Here is a 26,305-nt window from a genome sequence, read left to right as displayed (position 1 = left end):
CATCCAAACGGTCATCCATCCATGTAGGGTAAACTCAGCGTAGCCAAAACTGTCATCCATCCTTGTAGAGTAAACTCAGCGTAGCCAAAAAAATCAAATAAGGTAACGGTGATGAAAATTTTTCTCACTAGTGTTAACATGCTATAAAATAAACATTCGCTTTAGATCAGTCATTTGCGGATACTCCCTAAGTGAGCAATTTGTGTCGTCTTATTTTGTATCTTATGATACCTAAAATTATAAATAATCTGTAAGAAGATCCTTTGGAACTTTGACAGAAATTTCTTTTTAAAATGATTTTCATACTAAAAAAAACTAAATTCGTAAGTTCTGCTTAAATTACTAATGGTATCTATTTACTTAAGGAACCATCTCATGTTTATATTCTAAATATAATCGAGGGGGAGGGGGGCGGGGGTACACCAGATGGGGTTAATCTGTTACCCCGTCGAAAGTCTTTAGTTTTGAATGTTCAAATTCAATGAACGAAAATGAAGTATTATTTTAACTTCTTTTGGTTACACTTTTCGATTTTAAGTACGACCTTTAGTGATATTATCATGTTAGATAATTGCGACAGATAGTAAGTTTTGTTAGATCATGTTATGAAATGTCCATAAAAACATGAGTTTAAATTGATGGATTATATCAATTTCCCAGCTATCTTTAACCTGAATTTGTCCAAATGAAAGATCAATATAGCTGAAGAATAGTTTAGTCTCTAAAATCTGATATGCAAGAAAATGTCGAAAAAACTGTTAATAAGTTTAGTGGATTTTAAATGAAATAAAGATCAGTCGGATTTAGTGGTGTTCTGCCATAATGTTATCCTCCTCATACAAGGTCAAATCAAAATGATGCTTAAATTTGTTTTGCGACATTCATTGGTTATCTCTACTCGTCTTGGGTTTTATGTTTCCAGACCTGCAGGATTTCACGGATCTTCTAAACCGCTGGATCCCCAGCGACATCCTCGCATCATTCCGATGGTTTCCGGTTTTGAGAACGCTGCTCCGGGAATAGTGACTTCCGCTCACGGGGGTTACACTTCCACAGAGGGGAATACAAGAAAAGATGTATACACAGATGAGTACACGATGAGAACCGGTGATGGTCGGAGGGTAACTAAAACGGTCACCGAACAGAGAACTACACGTTACGGTGGTAGCAGTGGTGGAGTGTCACCGGCTGTGAGTCATACTAGTCTTGGCTCGACAGAGCACAAGAGCCGATCTCCCAACCGGTCACCACTCGTATGGCAACCACCATCTCTTAACAGAGCAAATATTCAAAAAAGTCAGAGTTCATTAGATATATCGTATGGTCATAAGAAATCGTCGCCAGTGATGTGGCAACCGCGGAGCTTGTCTCCTTCCCCAGGGTCACACGGCCGCCCGGCGTCGGTCCAGTCCGGAAGTCTCGACAGAATGAGTCTCAGAAGGAGTTCACGAGATTCACGAGCAAGTAAAGAAAACGTAGATCCTTTCATATTAAGAGAACAGAAAAAGTGGGAGGCAACCCATAGTTTTGATACACCGAAATATAATAACTATAATGATTATAGACCAGGAGGTATGAAATATGTCCCGCCTAAAATGGACGACCCGAACTATCCTATGTTTGAACTGCCGAAAAAAGTAGAATGGACCCCACCAAAGATTAATGTGCCCCCTGCGCCCATTAGTTCGCCAGAGAAAAAGTGGGCCCCACCAGTGCCTCCTAAGCCTGTTTCAACTTCGCCATCACCCATTCCATTTGATCCTTCAGAACGGGAAGTTGCTGGTGTCAATACGCATCACCCAGGAATGATTCGCCCCCCGGTACAGCCAAACCTGATGCCAGCACCACCACCGCCACCCCTCCCACCATCACCATCAGAGAACCCAAGGTTCAATGTAGTATCGATACAGTCAAAATTTGAGCCAGGACACTTCTCGACGCCAAACCAACCAGGTTATGATGAACCGGATCCGGCAGAACGGCCAACACATCTGCATGTGTTCCAGCCGAAAGTGATGTTTACTCCCGACGAGGACAGTGGTATGGCGTCTCCTGACAGATATGATGGGTTCAGTGACATCTCTGCACACAGAAGTAAGTTCAATACTTTTTACCGGTTTTCCAATCTATAGACGAGGAGTTCACGTGCCTGCATGTAGTCATATTTCCGAATTTAGACAATGAGTGTAAGTGCCTGCATGCGGGGGCATGTTTCCCCATTTAGACGACGAGGTCATGTGCTTGCATATTTTGGCCTATTCTCCCATTTAGATGATGAGTTCACATACTTGCATGCATACTGGGGCCAGTTTCCCCATTAGGACGATATTTCCCGTGGCTTCATGTTGTGGCCCGTTTTGCCTCTAGATAAGCGATTAGTTCATGTACCTGCATGTTATGTCCTGTTTTCAGTCCCTTGCCGGTGTTTTACCGGAGGGGATGTATGTTTAGCCCTCCACTTTTGTCCGTCCGTCCGTCAGTCGGCCAGTTGCACAAAGTGAGATCCTGTGATAACTTTTGAAGTACAAGATATTTTTTCATGAAATTTTGTGCAAAGATAGAAGACAATATGGAGAATACGCACGCCCTTTTATCTTGTTAATATGTTAAAATGCTGTCGCTACAGCAACATAAATCCAAAACTATGACAAATTGTGGCACAGTGGGATCCTATATAACTTATAATGAAGATCCTGTGTTGACTATATAAGTAAAAAAAATCCATGAAATCTGACTTATAGATTGTAGGTAATTTGCAGAATATGCAGTTTCTTCAGTTAAATTTTAGTATGAAAAGTGTGGTTGATATGGTAGCAAATAAGACAAATGTCCTTTCTGGTTGGGGAATTTTATTACTTACATGTTTAAACTACCGGCATACTGTCCTAACAGAAATAAAATCTTGTAAAATAACGAAGTAATGTCAGCTACCAACATGTCTAGGTGCGTTCCTTTTTTCCCTCAACAATATTGAAACGTTAAAACAGATATATATGTTGCACATATGTCTTGCAGGAGTGTTTTTATTTACTAATATTGAATGACATTTAAAATAATAAACTAAACATGTTTTTATAATGTAGCCTTCAACTTGCATGCTTTCATTTTTGCATGATATGGATGTACATTACAGTAGACGACAACAACACAAACGATGAACGTTTTGTAGCAGACGAAAGCGATTCAGATACCGGAACAAGTGATAGCGGTAGGCTACATAAAATAAACTGGTGGCGGGAAACAAAATAGTGCAATACGTATGTTACTGTCATAGTTTTGTTTTACGTTGTACTCTTTATTTATTGCTAAACTGAACAAAAACAGAACAGTCGATTACACTATCCTCAACTTGTAGTAATAATTACAATATCAAGTCTGTCTGCTTATGATATTTACTACCTTAGCAAACTAACATTCTATTCTTTTTATAGTAGTAGTAAACATAACAAAATAGTCTCATCTTCTCTATAGTTTATACTAGTTTAATTTAAATCGATCCTACAACTTATATTAATCGAAACCTCATTCCTGATGGAATTCATCGCCGCGCAGGTATGAGAGAAGAGAAGCCAGTTTCAATGCAGAGCGCCATGCAAGGGAGCTTCTGATACCATTATTCATGTTTTTATATGACGCGGCCGGGAATCGAACCCACGACCTCCCGCACTAAAATCTTCTTTGTAATAGTAACTACCGTACCAAGCAATCAAAAAGGGTCTTTTTCTTTAATAGTAATTACCATACAAAACTACCTGTCAAAGTCTCCTCTGCTTATAATAGTAACTACCATACCAAACTTAAGGTTAAAGTCTCCTCTGCTTATAATTGTAACTACCATACCAAACTTAAGGTTAAAGTCTCCTCTGCTTATAATTGTAACTACCATACCAAACTTACAGTCACTGTCTCCTCTTCTTGTAGTAACTACCATATCAAACGGACATTCAAAGTGTCCTCTTCTTATAATAGTAACTACCATACCAAACGGACAGTCACAGTGTCTCTGCTTATAATAGTTACTACTATACCAAACTTACAGTAACAGTGTCCTCTGGTAATAATAGTAACTACCGTACCAAACGGACAGTCATAGCGTCCTCAGCTTATAATAGTAACTACCATACCAAACGGACAGTCACAGTATCCTCTGCTTATAATAGTAACTACCATACCAAACTTACAGTCACAGTGTCCTCTGGTAATAATAGTAACTACCATACCAAACGGACAGTCACAGCGTCCTCTGGTAATAATTGAAACACCATACCAAACGGACAAGTCACAGCGTCTATGGTAATAATAGAATTATATACTATTTACAGTCAAAAGTTCCTGGTAATATAGTTAACTACATACCAACGTGACAGTCACGCGTCCTCTGCAATAATAGTAACTTACATACAAATGGACAGTCACAGCCTCTGGCATACATGAACTACCGAACAATATGGTCAGTCACACAGCTGTTCTGGAACATTTAGTAAATACCATACCAAAACAGGAACAGTAAGTAATATAATGCCATACAAACGACAGTCAAGCGTCTCTGTAATAATAGTAATACTCCAACGGACAGTCACAGCGTCCTTACTCAATAGTAGTAACTACATCAAACGTGACAGTCACATTTCCCTAGCTGAATAGTAAACCATACAAACGGACAGTCACGTGGCTCGCATTGTTAGTTACTGATACCAGTAACAACAGTCAAGTTTCCTATGCTTTAATAGTAAATTACTATAAAAAACGGACAGCACAGTGATACATAATAGTAATATCCATACAAACGGACATACAGGTCCTCTGGTAAAAAATTCAGTACCAATAAAACGGAAGATAAACAGTGCATCTGGCAATATAGTAACTGTCATACCAAACGGAATCGTAATCAGTGTTGGTCTCTGTGAATAAAATACCATACCAAGGCAATTCACAGTTATCTCCTTGCTTGTAATGTAACTACCGTACCAAACTGACAGTCACAGTGTCTCTGCTTTATTAGTACTACCATACAAACGGACAGTCACAGTGTCCTCTGCTTTAATAGTAACTACCATACCAAACTTACAGTCACAGTGTCCTCTAGTAATTATAGTAACTACCATACCAAACGGACAGTCACAGCGTCCTCTGCTTGTAATAGTAACTACCATACCAAACGGACAGTCACAGTGTCCTCTGCTTATAATAGTAACTATCATACCAAACGGACAGTCACAGTGTTCTCTTCTTGTAATAGTAACTACCATACCAAACGGACAATCACAGTGTCCTCTGCTTGTAATAGTTACTACCGTACCAAACAGACAGTCACAGTGTCATCTGCTTATGATAGTTACTACCGTACCAAACGGACAGTCACAGTGTCCTCTGCTTGTAATAGTAACTACCATACCAAACGGACAGTCACCGTGTCCTCTGCTTATAATAGTAACTACCATACCAAACGGACAGTCACAGTGTCCTCTGCTTACAATAGTAACTACCATACCAAACTTATGGTTAAAGTCTCCTCTGCTTATAATTGTAACTACCATACCAAACGGACAGTCACAGTGTCCTTGCTTATAATAGTAACTACCATACCAAACTTAAGGTCACAGTCTCCTCTGCTTATAGTAACTACCATACAAACACGTCTACACTCCTTGGTCAATAATAGTAACTACCTATACAAACTAACAGTCACAGTATCCTCTGTACATATATAGTAACTACATACCAACGGACATCACAGCGTCTGGTAAAATGAATATAAAATACCCCAAACGGACAGTACATGGTCTCTGCAATAATATCAACTATCAACAAACTGGAAAGTCACATGTCCTCTGTATAATTAAGTGTACATATCATACAAACTTAACAGTAACAGTGTCTCTGGAAAATGTAATTTATCATACCTAACGGACAGTACAGTGTCTCTGTAAATAGTCTATCATACCAATTACAGTAACAGTGTCTCTGTAAAATGTAACTACATATCAAACACAGTCACAGTGTCTGAAAATGAACTCTATACTTAACAACTTACAGTAAGATGACCTCTGCTTAACTAATAGTAATAAATGACCATACAATCAACACCGTGCAATGCTTAATAAGAACTACTATCCAAATTACAGACCAGTTCTAATAGTAATAAAGAATAGTAAGCTCCTATCATATTAACACCGTAAACAGTGTGTGCATGACTCTATCATATTAACACCTACAAGAAGGAAAATGTCCTCTGCTTATATAGTAACACTATAAAACTACAGAACATAGTCTTCATGTACAGTAAAAGGTGAAATGCATACTCAAATTACACGAAAAGTGTCTGGAAAATGAACTCATACTATAAACGGAAAGTACTGAAGACGTCCTATTAATAATAGGTAAAATAACTAATTTACAGTCACAGTGTCTCTCATATAACGTAAAGTTGATAGAACTACATACCAAACACCCGACGTCTCGCAAATAATTATAATATTATACCAAAGGAGTCACAGACCTCTGTCAATAAACGTAATTAATTAAAATGACTATTCACAGTCTCTGAATAATGGTATACCATTATTCCAACGAAATCACAGTAATAGTAACTACCATACCAAACGGACAGTCACAGCGTCCTCTGGTAATAATAGTAACTACCATACCAAACGGACAGTCACAGCGTCCTCTGGCAATAATAGTAACTACCATACCAAACGGACAGTCACAGCGTCCTCTGGTAATAATAATTGCTACCATACCAAACGGACAGTCACAGTGTCTTCTGGCAATAATAGTCACTATCATACCAAACAGACAGTCACAGTGTCCTCTGCTTATAATAGTAACTACCATATCAAACTTACAGTAACAGTGTCCTCTGGTAAAAATAGTAACTACCATACCAAATGGACAGTCACAGTGTCCTCTGCTTATAATAGTTAATACTGTACCAAACTTACAGTAACAGTGTCCTCTGCTTATAATAGTAACTACCATACCAAACGGACAGTCACAGTGTTATTTGCTTATAATAGTAACTACTATACCAAACTTGCAGTAACAGTGTCCTCTGCTTATAATAGTAACTATCATACCAAACGGACATTCATAGTGTCCTTTGCTTATAATAGTAACTACTATACCATACTGACAGTAACAGTGTCCTCTGGTAATAATAGTAACTACCATACCAAACGGACAGTCACAGTGTCCTTTGCTTATAATAGTAACTACTATACCAAACTTACAGTAACAGTGTCCTCTGGCAATAATAGTAACTACCATACCAAACGGACAGTCACAGTGTCCTCTGCTTATAATAGTTACTACTATACCAAACTTACAGTAACAGTGTCCTCTGGTAATAATAGTAACTACCATACCAAACGGACAGTCACAGTGTCCTCTGCTTATAATAGTAACTACCATACCAAACGGACAGTCACAGTGTCCTCTGCTTATAATAGTAACTACCATACCAAACGGACAGTCACAGTGTCCTCTGTTTACAATAGTAACTACCATACCAAACTTAAGGTTAAAAGTAATGAAAATGAGCTCTATCATATTAACACCGTAAAAGTGGTGAAAATGAACTATATCATATTAACACCGTAAAAGTGGTGAAAATGAACTCTATCATATTAACACCGTAAAAGTAATGAAAATGAACTCTATCATATTAACACCGTAAAAGTAATGAAAATGAGCTCTATCATATTAACACCGTGAAAGTGGTAAAAATGAACTCTATCATATTTACACCGTAAAAGTAATGAAAATGAACTCTATCATATTAACACCGTAAAAGTGGTGAAAATGAACTCTATCATATTAACACCGTAAAAGTAATGAAAATGAACTCTATCATATTAACACCGTGAAAGTGGTGAAAATGAACTCTGTTACATTAACACCGTGAAAGTGGTGAAAATGAATTTAACTGTATTGTTCTCAGAATCTGGTATTTACCAGTTTCAATTCATACGTTGCTCAAGAACCATATAATATCTACATCAGTTTTCACCTAACCTTTCGAATTCTTTTCAAATCGTTAACGAATTTGTTTAGTTTGTATCAAGCTCTAAAAGTATGTTTTGAAGCTACTGAGTAAAGATAAGTTAAAGTTTTCAGGAAAGAGTTTGGAACACAGTATACATATATGATTAAGAGTATGAATGCGAAGACAACCAGGACTTGTTATGAATTATCTAATTGATGTTATTTACTAGTATCTATATTTTGACAACAATTATGCTAATTTACATAATATATAATTGAAGGTTGTACATATAACTACAACATTCTACACATTTAAGTTATTATGCATAAAAACAATACAATTTCAACTGCATATGAGCAGGGTTATACTGCAGCATTATACTATAATAAACAGATAAACAGCAGAACAAGTCGCTGGAAATAAGGTAATAAGTCTGCGCGCAGTAATTGCTACTTTTCCTTCTGATAAGATCGTAAATTACTTTTTGATGCTCAGCCATTTTTCTTACAGAGAAGATATTTTCGGACTCGGCGTTCTACGACGATGCAACGAACAGGTATCCGACAATTGACGAACAGATGTCAATGTGTAAGAAGATAGCACAATCACTGACATCGTTTGCCAATAATCGAGCGAGAGGGGCGCGCATGTTTGCAAGGCGAAAACGGAAAGCAAACAAGTGGATTCATGAACGGCGGGGTTTCGGCAGCGAGTTCTCGTCGTCTGCAGGTGATGTGGCGGATTTAAACGATCTGGATAGTGAACTTTACTACGACGAAGGGGGAAATAAACCTTTATTTACGTTTAGAATTCCGAAAGTGGCGAGCCAGGTCAGTACAGGCCAGAGAATGAGTTTGTCAAAGCAGGAGTTTGAGCGTTTAAGGTTATCCGCACCGAAAGTTGACCATCATGGCGTCTCACCAAACACGTGTTTTACTATTGCAGCAGATTTGCATAAAGGCGGAAAAAACAGGGGTGCTAAATTATTCCAGAAGCGACAGCAGAGAGTTGAAAAGTTTGTTATTGACGACACTAATGTATTAAAGTCACCAACTTCAACGAAACTGGACTTTATTGTTCAAAATCCTCCTCAACCGTCGCCGGAAAAGTCTCCATGGAGTGCGGCTGCACAGGGTGACGTCAGTAAAGCATTTACGCCGCACCCGCTTCATTCGATGCCGTTACAGCCGCTCCCTAAACACAATCTTGAAGCCGAAAACCAACCCAAGCTAATTGGTGGAAAGAATTTCAACAAGAGAGCGCAGGGATGGCAAGGTTTTGGTCCAGGCGTTCAACAGCAATCGTACTATAGAGGTGAGTGCTTTTATAGTTCAAAATTTAAAAAAACAATCTCAGGAGTAATGTTGAAGTTTGTAGCCTATCATATAAATCGATACGCTCATTTTTGATGTGTAAATCCTCGGTTTAAGAAATTTCAATTTGTATTTTCGCATTGTCTCAGAATATTTTTCCATGCGCTCTGTCCTTGACATGTGGGTTTCATTTGTTATGTGATAATTATTTGTCTCTGTACGGTAGCTCCGGCTTGAGGCCAACACAGGAAGGTTTCTGGTCTCCATTACTATTACAACCGGAAAGCGGGAAATGATCTGATGAATGTCAAATGAAGCAATAAGGAGGCATTATTTGGACAACATTGGCGACTTTTGGAACGTTACAGCTTTTATGTAAATGAACCATGAAAGCAATACATATTGTTGCGAGATCAAAATTACCTGCATTGTATAAAATCGAAATAACTTTTGGAGACCAGAAACTATTGTTTGGCCTAAAGCAAAGACGAAGTAACATTTGGTATCTCTTATACATAGTTTCCACACATAACTTGCATATAACTGCCTACGATGATTATAGGTTTTGTTATCTGTCTCGGAAATCTCTGTAGATGCCAAAGAGCTTAATGCGAGTATATCTAACATCTATTGCTACTTCATATGTTACATGTGTAACTAAGATAAAGGTATATTTGTGTATTAGAAGTTCATCATTAAGTGCTAATGCAGTTATGAGTCCCCCTGATACAATAAACACTATACAGAACAGGGGTTACAGTATACAATCTCCTATTAATACTCATGAAAAGCATTGTATAAATATGTAGGTCTACACGACTTTGTGAGAAGTTCACTTTAATCAATTCTTGACCTACAAAAAGTCAGTGGTTGTGGTGAATGATTTGTGCCAGCTTCAGTCTACCTTCTGGCGGCAGCGAAATAAGATGTCACTCCGTGTTTTAGGTCTGTCATCATGTTCACACACAGTAGAACTAAACCGCGTCTAGCGCTAGAAATGACGACAGTTATATTTTAGCCGGTGGTAGGTGCAGATTGGCTTATCCAGCACTCGGGTGTTGCCGCCAACAACTACCCCTGAGCCGGATATTCCTATCCGCACCCACAATAAATGCTATGCTATTGTTCTTACATACCGTATTCTACAATAACAGAAATAAGAAAACAAAACAAACGACTTTCTTTACAGCATTTTTATCTTTTAAAGCGTATTTAAACGAAGCACTCGAAATGTACTTTCTTAAACAGAAATGACGCTATATCGTTTCAAAGACGAACAACAACGTAGTTTATATATAGCGTAATGTTATTTATTACCTACCTGTATACTTACAAGCGTCATCAAACAAGTTTACCGCAAGCAGTATTTCTGAATGGATCCGTTTGAGAATGGCGGACTTCTCGTTATACGGATACGGTTGGTCATGAATCAGAAAATACTGAGTCAATGATGGTACGAGATGTATAGGTAAGTAGTAAAATAAAAAATAATTTAATTGACCTGGGCGTTTGTAAGAGGTCCGTGTTACTTTTTACATCGCCCAAGTCCAACACGAAAAGTAAAACAACCAAAGTAACGCGATACAAATGCATAGATCAGCACTCTAGCATAATATTCTTTCAGTATTTCTCCTATCATAAATTTTAGCTCACCTGAATTGAAGGTTCAAGCTGAGTTGTAAGTATAGGTGGATGGTCCGGCTTCCATCGTTCGCCGTCCGTCGTCTACCATTTTACATAGACATCTTCTCTGCAGCCACTGATCAGAATTACATCAAGCTTGGTCTGTAGAATCCTGGTAAGGTCCTCTCACTTCACTTCCACTTGAATCCTTTTAAGGATCACTAGAGCTGAACTTCTAAGCATTTTCTCATGAACAGCTTGATAGATCTTCATCAAACTTGGTCTGTACTATTGGTGTACCCATTTTAATGGGATGCCCCTTTTAGGGGCTGCTATAGCTAAAACTATGAAATACCATTAAATCACTTTTTCTCTCGAACCGCTGTATGGATCTTCATCAAACTTGCTCTCTATTAGCTTTATTACATATAGTGGCTATTGAAAATAACTACATATGTAAATACTTTTAAACAACTTCTGCTCATGAACCGCTTGATTGATGTTCACCAAGTTTGGTCTGTAGCTTCATTATAACATCCTCTTTTAATTTTGAGGGCGCATCTAAAGCTAAAGATAGGAATACATACATGTACGTTAAAACGATTCTTCTCCTGAACTACTTGATGGATCTTCTTCAAACTTGGTCTGTAGCATTATTATAAGGTCCTCATCCTATTTCTTCAAAATGGGGAGCCTGATCCCTTTTAGGGCCACTAGATGTAAAAAAAAACGTTTGAATGACTTATTTTCATGAGCAACTTGATGGATTACCATCAAACTTGGTCTGTAGCATTATTTATAAGGTCCTCTTCCAAATTTGTTCAAATAGTGGTTTTGCCCTTTAAGGGATCGTTAGAGTTAAAATGGAAACACCTTTAAATGCCTTCTTCTCATAAAGTGATTGATGGATCTTCATGAAACTTTGCCTGTAGCATTACTGTAAGGTCCTTTTCCAAATGTTTTCAAATGATGGCACTTAGTCCCTTTTATGGGCCACTAGTTCATATTAAACACAGCTGTAACCGTTCATGATTCAGAGTGTCATACATATATTCAAGGTCAAACAGTCATGGTCAGGCGAGGGAGTTGGGGTCCCTATGGTCCACTTGATTTATAAAAGACTTTATTACCTACCTTCTGTACCATTTTTTTGTTCAAAATACGGGCTTTATCAGGTAAGTTGATACAACATCTTGTATCATCATCTTAACCCGTATCACCCTCGTAGGTCCGTTGGATGGACTATTTTATTCGTTTTCCAGGAGTTCAGTGCAATCATACAGGCTTTATCAAATAAGTTGATACAAAATCTTGTATCATCATCGTCATCCGTTTCACCTAAGTGGGTCTGTCTGAAGGAATTTTTGTAGGTAGGTATATAAGTAAAGGAAAGTTTTCCAGTGCGTTCATCTGGATTTTTTTCGGCCTCGAACCGAAACAAAGTGTACCAGAACCAACTCGATACAAACGCCCATATCAACACTCTAGTAAAGTAGTATTCCTTGTAACTACCGTGGTGTTTGATCTTGATCCTGTTTTGCATAAAATATAACAAAGTAATATACATGAATCTGCTAGATAAATCTTGTTCGTTGTTGTGTCATTTATGTGTGAGACTGAGATTTCCAGCACAGGTGAGAAAACGCAACAAAGCGAAATTTTAAAAGTTTTGTCTGTCGTATTGGTGTGCGCACAATCGCGACAAAATGAAACTAACAAACATTGAATGTGATAGAATAACATTTAATTCACGTTATAACGCGCGTTAATAAACATTTCGTTTCTTCGTGTGGGTGCGCGCGTCAAGATGAAATAAAATGTTGGTTTTTATTTGTCGCGTTGGCGTGTGCGCGGCTATGCAGTATATTTTGTTGTGTCATGGCACAACATTTATTTTATTTTATTTTAGTGCGCACACCAACACGTCAAAAAGTTTTGTTTTTTTGTTAATGGCGCACACGCCAACGCGAAACAACGAAAAACTTCATTTTGTCTTGGCTTGTGCCCCAACGCGCAAACATTAATATTTTGTTGATGGCGCGCGAGCCAGCATGGTATAAAAAGTTTCGTTCTGTCGCGTTCTATGTTCCGTTACTAGTATGTCACATTATTAATTCCGTTTTGTCGCGTTGACGCACGCGCCAAAACGACACACAAAACTTTCAAAATTTGTGATGGCGCATTAGCACCAGGACAGCACATTTCGTTGTCCTGTCCTGGTGGACAGCACATTTCGTTGTGTTGGTCCTGTCCTCTAGCACAACGAAATATGCTAGAAAACACGTGCACGCCAAGGCGACATAATGAAATGTCAACACTTTAAAATGAAGTAAGGATTTGTAGAAATGGGTCTAGCTGTGTGTGAAAGCTCTGAAAATTTTCCGTTGTATATAGAATATATAGGGAAAGGTATTTAGGTCTGAGTGACCTCGTAAAGGTTGGTGCCTTATGGCTCACGACAGAGTGAAAAGACGAAAATATTTCGCTTGGTGTAATTTCGCTTGCGTTGTCTAAAATACGTGTACAGAGTGAATTGACGTCGAGTGACATCTTGCCGTGGGTACACAACGTTAACATAAATCAGACACTATACTTGGGTATTACAAAATAAGGGACTTCTTGTTACTTCGCATTTGCATTTCACAGCTTGAAAAGGGCGCCGACAGGGGAATAGAGATATCAAAAATACAGACATCTGGACTTTTTCTTGAATGTTTTGCTTTTGCCAAGTGAGCGTAATACAGGACTAACAAATGTAGTCAGTGTAGATATTTTGGACAATGGTCCAAAGTCTGTTTTGTGACGTTGCAAGAGTATGTTGTTTTTACCCTTTTCATGGAAATATGTTTTGTAAAGTGTTTGCAGTTTTGTAAATGCGCTTGTTGTCAGCACTAGACAACTGTATTAAGCTGTGTTTTCATAACTAATCTGCTGTTGTTTTTTGTCCTGTGCAGATTATTAGTGTTCATTCAAAGTAAGTACAAGTACTTATAATAACCTTGTGAAGCATCTTGATATTATCCACATATAAAAACTTAGCATGAACTTTGTTACTGCTTCGCTTGCACCGCAATAAAAGCATGTTATCAAATATTTACCTATCATCTTGTTCTGGTTAATGCTTCTGATGTTGTTAATTTTTACCGATAAATCACTACGAATTAGATAAAAGTTTTTAAAAAACGTATTTTTTTGTTCAACATTTCAAGGGGTATGTGCCCATGTTTTATCAAATAATTCCATGTTTCACTACTTATACATTGTAGTAACTTGCCTTCGTAATCAATCCTTATTATACATATAAAGAATGTGTATATTTCTATCGCATCTTGTTCAACATTAAGTACATCCAGATTAGAGTTTTACGTCCGGAATCAGTGTGTCAAAGATCAAGGACAGAGTGACTGTTGTTACTGTTGGTACAAAAACCGTTTCTGCTGTCTTGGCCTACGATCCTCAACTTTGGTCCTCTAGCAGAGCATTCCCGTGTTGATTTTGAGATCAGTGGGTCAAAGGTTAAGATTACAGCGATCATAAATACAAAAAATAATATTCACGATGGACTACTTTTGAGATTGAGGTTTCTTAGCCAATGGTCATGGTCGCTGTCATGCGAAGTGATGAGATGGACGTATCATGCAGTGGTCATGGTCATCCAGCCGTCTATTTACAATTTGATTTTAGCTCAGTAACTTCAGAATGCTTTGACCTTGATAGGTACATTACTTCGTGTGTAGTTTGCTTCGCGCAGGGATGCTGAGCGATCGCTTGAGGCATTGCAGAGATACGCGCCCTAGCTCTAAGACATGTTGTATATAGTGCATTACTGGTGCTTGAATATTGTGGTTCGAGCTAATTCCGCAAGGTTCCTAATAAACTTTCATAGACATGATTACCAGGAAGTATTGATGTACGTGACATTTTTCAAACATTGCAAGGTTGAGTGCCTTTAAATTTGGATAAAAAGGTAGTTCTTGCCACATAAAACGTTGATCAAGTTATATACCTTAACATATTTGACTGCTTAATTGAAAGTAACGTGGAGTTTAGCAAGAAGCGTGCACTGTTGACAGAGACATCATTCCTTCATCAATGTTGGTAAAATTTGAATGTGTATGCGTATGTCATCTGCGTCAAGTTATATCTTGGTAAGGTCAAACTATTTATTGAGGAGTAGTGCCTTCTGGGTAAAGTTGAACAGTTATGCGGTCTTGGTAAGGTAAGACTATTTATTGAGCAGTTGTGCGGTCTTGGTAGGGTTAAACTATTTATTGGGCAGCCAGCTCTCAGACTATGTACTGAGCAGTTGTGCGTTCTGGGGAAGGTCAGCCATTTATTGAGCAGTAGTGCATTCTTGGTAAGATTAGACTATTTCTTGAGCAGTTGTGCGTTCTGGGTAAGGTCATTCTATTTATAGAGCTGTAGTGCGTTCATGGTAAGTTAGACTATTTATTAAGCAGTTGTGCTTGCGAAGGTCAGACTATTTTATGTAGTAGTGCATTCTTGGTAAGGTCAGACTATTCATTGAGCAGTAGTACGTTCTGGGTAAGGTCAGACTATTTATTGAGCAGTAGTACGTTCTGGGTAAGGTCAGACTATTTATTGAGCAGTAGTGCGTTCTGGGTAAGGTCAGACTATTTATTGAGCAGTAGTGCGTTCTTAGTAAGGTCAGACTACTTATTGAGCAATACTACGTTCTGGGTAAGGTCAGACTATTTATTGAGCAGTAGTGCGTTCTGGGTAAGGTCAGACTATTTATTGAGCAGTAGTGCGTTCTGGGTAAGATCAGGCTATTTATTGAGCAGTAGTGCGTTCTAGGTAAGGTCAGACTATTTATTGAGCAGTAGTACGTTCTGGGTAAGGTCAGACTATTTTTTGAGCAGTAGTACGTTCTGGGTAAGGTCAGACTATTTATTGAACAGTAGTGCGTTCTTAGTAAGGTCAGACTATTTATTGAGCAGTAGTACGTTCTGGGTAAGGTCAGACTATTTATTGAGCAGTAGTACGTTCTGGGTAAAGTCAGACTATTTATTGAGCAGTAGTGCGTTCTGGGTAAGGTCAGACTATTTATTGAGCAGTTGTGCGTTCTGGGTAAGGTCAGACTATTTATTAAACAGTAGTGCGTTCTGGGTAAGGTCAGACTATTTATTGAGCAGTTGTGCGTTCTGGGTTAAGTCAGACTATTTATTGAGCAGAACTGCGTTCTAGGTAAGGTCAGACAATCTACTGAGCAGAACTGCGTTCTTGGAGAAGGTTAGACTATTGATTTAGCAGTAGAGTGGGCAGACCAATGCTCGGCGTAAAAACTACATATTTTAAATCTAAAAACTGATTTTACATTAACTTACCGTACTTTTTATCGCCAGTTTGTAGAACATTCAACCATATTGATTACATATTTCTAGTCACAACATGACGTAATAGGCGGGAGCTAAAAATAGTACCAGTAAAACCTGTACGGTTCATACGGAAGTATACCAACGCTCGGCGTACGGCATATTAATCTTGAGGTTGTAATTTTGAACTATTTATGCATTTAAGTGAAGTATAAGACATATCTAACACAAGGCATAGGTTGTATTGATTAACTGATTTTTTAAGTAAACATGTACGTAAATTACCCCTCTCTCTATTCTGCATCTATAAATTGAATAAACACACTTTATACAACAATTATCTTAAGGAATTCATTTGGAGATAATTTATCACAATTCTATGAGTCTAACTTCAAGAAATCAATAACTTATGATATTTGATGATTTATTTCCATTATTTTTGGAAATCTTTTCAAAAGTGTCATTAGGCCACATAGTATATCAATTACTTGAACAGCACACGCTACAGAAAAGTGCAGTACAATGGGTCCGTATAAAGTGCCATGATAAGGGTTTGTATTTTATTTAAGTATAAAGAAATAAAATAATTAAAAAGAAAAATGCTTTTTTTCTCCATAATTCCGCCTGCAAGCTAGCTTTTTAATACCTCTTTTACCAGAAAATCTGTTTTAATGACAGTAGAACACAAAACTGAACGGTTTTTAGCCTTGCATCGTCTGCTGTACTGTGACCACGTGACCATACCGGAAATGAATCGCACTTGGATAAAATTACGCGTGATGTAAACAAACGAAAAGGGACTCACAAGAGCTGATATTTTAAATATATATTAAGAAATTCCCAGAGAAACGTGATATACGCCGAGCGTTGGTATGTGCCGAGCATTAGTCTGCCCACTTTAGTGCGTTCTTGGTAAGGGCAGACTATAGATTGAACAGCTGTATGGCCTGGTAAGGTCATTCTATTTATAGAGCTGTAGTGCGTTCATGGTAAGTTAAACTATTTATTAAGCAGTTGTGCTAGCGAAGGTCAGACTACTTTATGTAGTAGTGCATTCTTGGTAAGGTCAGACTATTTATTGAGCAGTAGTACGTTCTGGGTAAGGTCAGACTATTTATTGAGCAGTAGTACGTTCTGGGTAAGGTCAGACTATTTATTGAGCAGTAGTGCGTTCTTAGTAAGGTCAGACTATTTATTGAGCAGTAGTACGTTCTGGGTGAGGTCAGACTATTTATTGAGCATGTGTGCGTTCTATGTAAGGTCAGACTATTTATTGAGCAGTTGTGCGTTCTGGGGAAGGTCAGACTATTTATTGAGCAGTTGTGCGTTTTTAAGAAGGTCAGACTATTTATTGAGCAGCTGTGCGTTCTAGGTAAGGTCGGACTATTTATTGAGCAGTTGTGCGTTCTTAGTAAGGTCAGACTATTTATTGAGCAGTAGTACGTTCTGGGTGAGGTCAGACTATTTATTGAGCATGTGTGCGTTCTATGTAAGGTCAGACTATTTATTGAGCAGTTGTGCGTTCTGGGGAAGGTCAGACTATTTATTGAGCAGTTGTGCGTTTTTAAGAAGGTCAGACTATTTATTGAGCAGCTGTGCGTTCTATGTAAGGTCAGACTATTTATTGAGCAGTTGTGCGTTCTGGGGAAGGTCAGACTATTTATTGAGCAGTTGTGCGTTTTTAAGAAGGTCAGACTATTTATTGAGCAGCTGTGCGTTCTAGGTAAGGTCGGACTATTTATTGAGCAGTTGTGCGTTCTTGGGAAGGTTAGACTATTCATTGAGCATGTGTGCGTTCTATGTAAGGTCAGACTATTTATTGAGCAGTTGTGCGTTCTGGGGAAGGTCAGACTATTTATTGAGCAGTTGTCTTTTAGGAAGGTCAGACTATTATTGAGCAGTGTGCGTTCTAGGTAAGGTCAGACTATTTATTGAGCAGTTGTGCGTTCTGGGAAGGTTCAGACTATTTATTGAGCAGTAGTGCGTTCTGGGTAAGGTCAAACTATTATTTGAGCAGTTGTGCGTCCTGGGGAAGGTCAGACTATTTATTGAGCAGAAGTACGTTCCGGGGAAGGGCAGACTATTTATTGAGCAGTTGTGCGTTCTGAGGAAGGTCAGACTATTATTTGAGCAGTTGTGCGTTCTTAGGAAGGTCAGACTATTATTTGAGCAGTTGTGCGTTCTTGGTAAGGTCGGACTATTATTTGAGCAGTTGTGCGTTCTTAGGAAGGTCAGACTATTATTTGAGCAGTTGTGCGTTCTTGGTAAGGTCGGACTATTTATTGAGCTCTAGTGCGTCCTGGGTAAGGTCAGACTATTTATTGAGCAGTAGTGCGGTCTTGGTAAGGTCAGACTATTTATTGAGCAGTTGTGCATTCTGGTAAGGTTAGACTATCTACTGAGCCGTTGTTGGTCCTGGGGAAGGTCAGACAATTTATTGAGTAGTATTGCGTCCTTGGTAAGATCTGACTACTTATTGAGCAGTTGTGCGTTATTGGTAAGGTCAGACTATTATTTGAGCCATTGTGCGTCCTTGGGTAAGGTCAGACTATTTATTAAACAGTAGTGCGTTCTGGGTAAGGACAGACTATTTATTGAGCAGTAGTGCGTTCTAGATAAGGTTACACTATTTATTGAGCAGTTGTACGTTCTGAGGAGGGTCAGACTATTTATTAGGCAGTTGGATATTTTGGGGAAGGTTAGACTATCTACTGAGCAGTTGTGCGTACTATGTAAGGTCAGACTATTTATTGAGCATTTCTGCGTTCTTAGGAAGGCCAGACTATTATTTGAGCAGTTGTGCGTCCTTGGGAAGGCCAGTCTATTTATTGAGCAGCTGTGCGTTCTAGGTAAGGTCAGACTATTTATTGAGCAGTTGTGCGTTCTTTGGAAGGTTAGACTATTTATTGAGCAGTAGTGTGTTTTAGGTAAGGTCTATTATTTGGGCAGTTGTGCGTCCTGGGGAAGGTCAGACTATTTATTGAGCAGTTGTGCGTTCTGGGAAATGTTAGACTATCTAATGAGTCAGGGTTGGTCGTCCTGTGGAAGGTCAGACTATTTATTGAGTACTAGTGCGGTCTAGGTAAGGTCAGGCTATTGATTGAGCAGTTGTGCGTTCTTAGGGCGGTCAGACTATTATTTGAACAGTTGTGCGTCCTGGGGAAGGTCAGACTATTTATTGAGTAGTAGTGCGTTCTAGGAAAGGTTACACATTTTATTGAGCAGTTGTGCGCTCTGGGGAATGTTAGACTATCTACTGAGCAGTTGTGCGTTCTGGGGAAGGTCAGACTATTTATTGAGCAGCTGTGCGTTCTAGGTAAGGCCGGACTATTTATTGAGCGGTTGTGCGTTCTTGGGAAGGTTAGACTATTTATTGAGCAGTAGTGCGTTCTGGGTAAGGTCAAACTATTATTTGAGCAGTTGTGCGTCCTGGGGAAGGTCAGACTATTTATTGAGCAGAAGTACGCTCTGGGGAAGGTTAGGCTATTTATTGAGCTGTTGTGCGTTCTTAGGAAGGTCAGACTATTATTTGAGCAGTTGTGCGTTCTTGGTAAGGTCGGACTATTTATTGAGCAGTTGTGCGTCCTTGGAAAGGTCAGTCTATTTATTGAGCAGAACTGCGTTCTAGGTAAGGTCAGACTGTTTATTGAGCAGTTGTGCGTTCTTGGGAAGGTTAGACTATTTATTGAGCAGTAGTGCGTTTTAGGTAAGGTCAGACTATTATCTGAGCAGTTGTGCGTCCTGGGGAAGGTCAGACTATTTATTCAGCAGTTGTGCGTTGTAGGGAAGGTTAGACTATCTATTGAGCCGTTGTTCGTCCTGGGGAAGGTCAGACTATTTTTTGTAGCAGTATTACGTCCTTGGTAAGGTCAGACTATTTGTTAAGCAATAGTGCGTTCTTGGTTAGGTCAGACTATTTATTGAGCAGTATTGCGTTCTGGTTAAGTTTAGACTTTTTATTGAACAGTATTGTGTTCTAGGTAAGCTCGGACTATTTTTTGAGCAATGTTGCATTCTGGTCAACTTTAGACTATGTATTGAGCAGTTATGCGTTCTTGTTAAGGTTAGACTATTTAAAGAGTAGTTATTCGGTCTTGGTAAAATCAGACCACTTATCGAGCATTTTTGTGTTCTTGGTCAAGTAAAACTATTTATTGAGCGGTAGTGCGGTCTTGATTTATCATGTAACTTTCTAGTCTAAAGTTTGTTTATTACAGCATATACATGTAGATTGTCTTCATTTGAGATGCGGAACTTACACTTTTTGCCGTTTCTGGATTTTCGCATCATTAAATTGCGGGAATTTCAAAAAGCATGTCTTTGGAAAATGACAAATCTATCATATAATCTGAAAGGCTGAATTTGATAATTTGATTGATTGACAAAAGATAATAGGTAAGGGTAGATTTCTCGAAAGCACAGAGCACCACAAACACAGCCTTAGAGCCACGCATTTGAAAAGTAGGCCCACAACAAAAAGAGGCTGTAACGGAAAAATATTACAGACGGGTTGCTTCGAAAATCCAACAAGTACATTTTAATTTTATGAAAAATAAAGATAGAAGGGGAGGAAGGGGTAAGGGGTAGGAAGGGTGGCGGGGGGGGGGGGGGGTGTTGAAGGGGAAAGTAGAACAAGGATGAATATTCAAAAGAAGAGAATGCTACGTTCCTTAATCACTGTTACACTACAACGTAAACCACAGAAGTGCAGACACTCATGTACAAAAGATAAACTCACACACACACAACTAACTTAAATAGATAAACAGACAAGTAAGATATAACAAAACTGTACGGCACCGCCCAAGACACACAGACGCACAAGCACACAAACGCACACATATAAACAGGAAAAAACAACAATCGGGCACCGCCTTAGGATTCCGGCAGCCAAAATTAAGGTGGGCACAATAACTTACTCATAGTAAAAGGGGAGGGGATGCCAAAGCATGGGAGCGCAATTGCAAGGGGAAAGGATGGGGGTGATAGGGTGAGCGAGGAGAAAGAGGAAAGGAACGCTAACAACAAACAAGACAACATACGCAACACAAAATACAAGACAGACAGAAACCAAGTTGAAAATAGGGGCACCGCCTTGGAACGGTCAGTAACCTATCTAAAGGAAACTGGGGGTTTAAATGCGTTTAGGGCATGCCAACCCCGCACTTACCCTATTCTCAACAAATTAGACAACACGATGTAAATAAAATCATTCCCCGCTGAGAAAGACTCTAACATGTGAAAAAAATACCGGATCATATTAAGTAAAACATGAAATTATGGTAAAACTAAGGTATAATTACACCAATGTACTCAACAACTTTTCTTGCATACCAGACGGGGATTTCCGGTATTTTTACCGGTGCTGGAAAAATCCATCTTACACCCCGGGGTGTAAGATGATTCTCGTGCTGTAAATGACGTATTACGAACTACCATACATGTAGAAGATTTATGTAGTAATTTATATTTTATTTAAAAAACGGAATAAAAATCCAATACCTTGACAGTTCCTATTGGTTCCTGAAAGTATATTTCTCGATTCAAATCACGTTATTTTATCAAAAATTCATAACGTTACGCTGCAACTGATAACACAAAACCGGAACTAAACATTATTATTTGTTTTGAAACGTCATGACGTCTTTCCTGTTTACGGACGTTGGTTTCCCGCGCTTTGTTTAAATACACTGCTATAAGAAATAATTCTAAAAAGAAAGCCGTTCGATTGATTTTATTTATATTATTATTTCTTGAAATCGGTATGCAAGAAAAAGATTCTGTCACTGGTTATAGGTGCAGATGGAAATATCCGGCTCTCGGGTAACTGTTTAGGCGGTAACTCGGCAGGGAGCCTCGTTACCGCCTAAACAGTTACCCTCGAGGCCTTTTCGCATCGTATCCTCTTTTGATAAATTTAACGCATTTTACAAATATCTGATTAAAATAAGGACTATGTTTAATTTTCCGAATTTTATAAACTACATCTCCATAGTATTCCGGGTGTGTAAGTCCAAGTTTTAAAGTTGTTTTTAGGTTAGTATTATATTTCTTTAACAGTTCGGACGATCTGTAGTAAAACTTACTGAAAATGATAACGGTAACCCTGTTGTAATAATTTTTTGTTGATATGAAGATTTCTATCATTAAAATCCTCTCTAACTTTGAGCAAGCTCTTGCAAAACGAATAAGTTGTGAAATATAGTCCCCGTATGATGTTGCTCGAGGGACATCTCCATCCATCTCCGTCGCCCAAACCAGGAGCATGTAAAAAGGCGAGCATGCACCATATTTTCAACTCCGGCTTGTTTTTTCCATATTCTAGTAAGCTAGAGGAGCGATAACTTCAAATTAAACGTTTTCTTCTGCTTTTTGCATCATGTTAAAAAAAATATTTGCTTTTCCTGAAAAGATCTTTTAGGTTCTGTCACCATAAATGGACATCGATATGCTAAACTTAGTATATTGAATGTGATGTACTTATATTTGGTCTCTGACCTTGACCTTGACTTTCAGTAAACCAATGGTTCTCCGGCGAGCGATGTAGGGCAGTTGTGGCACTCTTGTTGCGGTTTGCATGTATGAACGATGTGTTTGCAAGACCGTGACATTGATGCAATGTTATTTGGATGCATTATTAAGTAACTGAAAACTACGGAATAAGGCACGTATTGTGTCATAGTGTGATTAAAATGCGGAAGCTTCAGTTAAAGATAAAAGGTTGGTCTAATGTAAAGGTGTTATTCTTTGCTATTGTATCGAAAATTTGTAATGAGTTAGAGGTTTATGGTAAATGATGTCGTCCTAACATAATGACATGTCCTTTACAGTCTCCTAACGTTATATGTAAAATTAAAAAGAAACGAACAACCCTGGAAGACAGATTTAGGAAATATATAAATTTGGATTTTAGATTTCCGTGTGACCAATCTATTAACCTTATGGGTGTCAGAATAGTCAGCCAGTTTGTTTCGCCCAACCCGGCTTAAGCAAGAAAACCTTTCACGCTGTGGGCAGTAAACGCCGGTAACGTTTTTTCCAATCTATTCTATTTTTAGTGTTGGTTGTTAAAACTATAAATCTTTATTTTGTTGTATTCTTTTTTCTGGTACCAACAATGAATTCCTTCAAACGCACTTACGAAAATTCATAATCTACCGCTTTGTCTATCCTCACGAGAATGACGCACCTTGGCGTACGCCATTTATACTGGGCAGAGCCGAGAAGCCAAAACGAATACCAGTGGAGAAACTGCTTACGCCGGAAAAGTAAAGCAACTGGCCCACTATATACTTTTAACTGTATCATTATATCTTGACCACACTACCCATTATATACAGTTTACGAAATTTATAACGCCCCACAATATGTGTTGCAATAATTATGTTTTATATTACAGATAGTACAGTTATGAAATTTCTCACAGGTTTAGAACAACATTTTTTGAATAACATGTTTAAAATTCACGAAATTTAAACAGGCTATGACATCTTTTAGTTATTTTTGCAAAAACCTTTAAAGAGTTACGAAAATAGACAAAATTTCGTTATAAGGCAGGAAAGTCATGATAAAAGCAATATGTTAGAAAGAATAAATGTGGCTAGATATTTGATCATATGCAAAAGATAATTATTATCAGTTCTAACATGACTCGATTTGATTTCCAGTTAAGCAAAGAAGAAAATCAAGCTCTATATATTCTGCGATAAACAACGGTTGACGCGCGGACCGGTAAGAGAGCATTATGACGTCAATTATGACGTCATATTGCCGCATGACGTTCGATACATTACTCCTCGCGTAAACGAAGTCCAGTATAATATCTATTAGAATATATCAATGAGCATGTCAGAATGAAAACAATCAAGGCCTTCTTGTTATTTATCGTCTAATTTACCACGGTCCATCGTTCAGATGCTTCAGTATTTAACCACTCGGGCTAACGCCCTCGTGGTTCAATTCCTACGCATCTGAACTCTGAACCGTGGTAAATCAGACGATAAACAACTCGAAGGCCTTGATTATTTGTTAAGTATATTTTTATGACTTTTGAAAACTGGATAGAGGTCGTAAAATGAATAATGTCATTGCATAGATCTATTCTGTAGACATTTCAATATAGACCTCGCACAAAATAATAAATTTGTGTATAATTGTAATTTACTTTAAAATACTAATATTATATCATCTTAATATAGGAAATTTTGGTATTTTCATATCCGGGATAGTACCTTATATATGTATTTGCATTTTGATATTTTGCTTACATTAGACATTCGTATAGGCATTCAAAAAATTGCTGCGAATGCCTATCTGTATAGACATTAGCCTTTCTTATAGACATTCAAAAAATTGCTGCGAATGCTTATCTGCATAGACATTAGACATTCGTATAGACAAGCATTTTTTTTTTTCGAAGTATTTGATATAAATTGATGAAAACTTGCATGAGTCTTTATCATGATATAAACTTGTGCACCTACTATTTTTCGTCTGGCCCCACCCACTATTTCCAAAGTTATGGCCTCTGAAATAGTCAAAAATACACATTTTCACCTTATGGCGTGCCCAGCTCAAAAAGTATTTGATGTAAATTCATGAAACCTTGCATGAATCTTTATCATGATGTGAACTTGCACACATGGATTTTTCTTGAGATTTTAATGCTAATTACAGAGTTACGGCCCTTGAAATAGCCAAAATAGTTGATTTTTTGTTTGTGATTCTCATAGCTCAAAAAGTATATGACCTAGAATCATGAATCCTTTATATAAAATGTTTGTTGAGGTCACACACCCTTAAGACTGCAAACATATGAAATAGTGCCCCTTATTTGTGACAGAACATTCTAGTTTAAGATCTGGACGTTGGGGCGTTTGTCCGTAACAGCCATTAAAATATACGCTATAATTTCTTTCAGGTGTAATTTAGAAATATTAGTTCGTTCTAAATATTTGTTTTTGAAAGTCCTGTACTCAAGAAGATTTTTGCAGATGTCTGCCAGTTGGTTAGCAAGTCATTTCACCGTAACAGAAATTGCAATACGTTACATTTTTATTAGCTCACCTGAACCGAAGGTTCAGGGTGAGCTATTAGTATGGGGTGGATGGTCCGGCGTATATCCACCCATCTTGTATAAATAGTGTTAAAACACGGTTTTGCTATAAATTATTTCTTAATCTGAAAATTGTACAAAATAACAATCAACTTCAGAAGCTTGGCGCACAACCTAGGAAAATAATAGCAGACTCTTTTTTAAGGGTTGATTGAGTCGTTCATAAGATGTAACGAATCAACAACACTTACAATTCTTTAAGATTTGAATATCATAAGCAAGAGATGGATGCATTATGTGGAAATATTCTTAAATAAATGAATGACAAAAAATAAATGCACACCGTACACTGAAGGGTCTGTGTGTTTTCTTCTTCACATATACATTAGGCCTGTCGCGTAGATGTTTGTAGCTCGAGGTAGAATAAGCATCATGTTTGCTTGAAAACACTTCAAAGAAAGTTGCGCTGATACTGGAAAAAAAGAAATCTTTTGTACAATAAATGTCAGCGTACAAAGCAATTTTAGTGACATGGGCATACCAATGCTCAGACTCAACCACCCGGTGATTAACTCTCCTATGTTTTGAACAGAACTTAAACACACTGAATGCATTAAGAGATACCTCTAGCATTTACATGAAAAGAAACAACTATTTGAATACAACATACATACTCCAAATACTAGTACACTGAAAACAATGAGAACTTATTCAGCTACTGAATACAGTGTGTAATTTTCAAAAATATTATCATGATGTTGTATATCTCATCTGTTGAAAGATACTGAAGTATTCTTCATCATGTATAAATATGCATACTTAGACATGCTAACACAAAAAGGACACTTAATATGTTCTATTAACATTTATTTGTACATGTCACAACTTCAAATAATGTAGAAATATGCCGTACACAGTTTTAGGAGTATTTAATGCATATTTCTATCTAACATTATCACGAACACCCACACAGACTAAATGGATATGTTAT

The 26,305-nt window shown here is 38.0% G+C and overlaps 1 protein-coding gene across 4 annotated transcripts in view; it reads left to right on the top strand.

The window, feature by feature from the left end:
* Positions 1 to 26,305, top strand: part of LOC123563980 (uncharacterized) — an 87,771-nt gene that overhangs the window by 49,130 nt on the left and 12,336 nt on the right. For 2 of the 4 annotated variants that reach the window (XM_045357213.2, XM_045357212.2), the window contains exons 4-6: positions 923 to 2,094; positions 3,134 to 3,208; positions 8,498 to 9,301. In XM_045357213.2, coding sequence (XP_045213148.2) covers positions 923 to 2,094; positions 3,134 to 3,208; positions 8,498 to 9,301 — 2,051 coding nt within the window. Of the gene's footprint in view, positions 1 to 922; positions 2,095 to 3,133; positions 3,209 to 8,497; positions 9,302 to 13,877; positions 13,898 to 26,305 lie in introns of all 4 variants that reach the window. The other 2 variants (XM_045357215.2, XM_045357214.2) reach the window with 2 other exon arrangements.

Source organism: Mercenaria mercenaria, chromosome 2 (assembly GCF_021730395.1).
Source record: "Mercenaria mercenaria strain notata chromosome 2, MADL_Memer_1, whole genome shotgun sequence".
Taxonomy (NCBI): Eukaryota; Metazoa; Mollusca; class Bivalvia; order Venerida; family Veneridae; genus Mercenaria; species Mercenaria mercenaria.
Note: the sequence above shows the minus strand (reverse complement) of the source record. Positions and strands in the feature narration are given on the sequence as shown.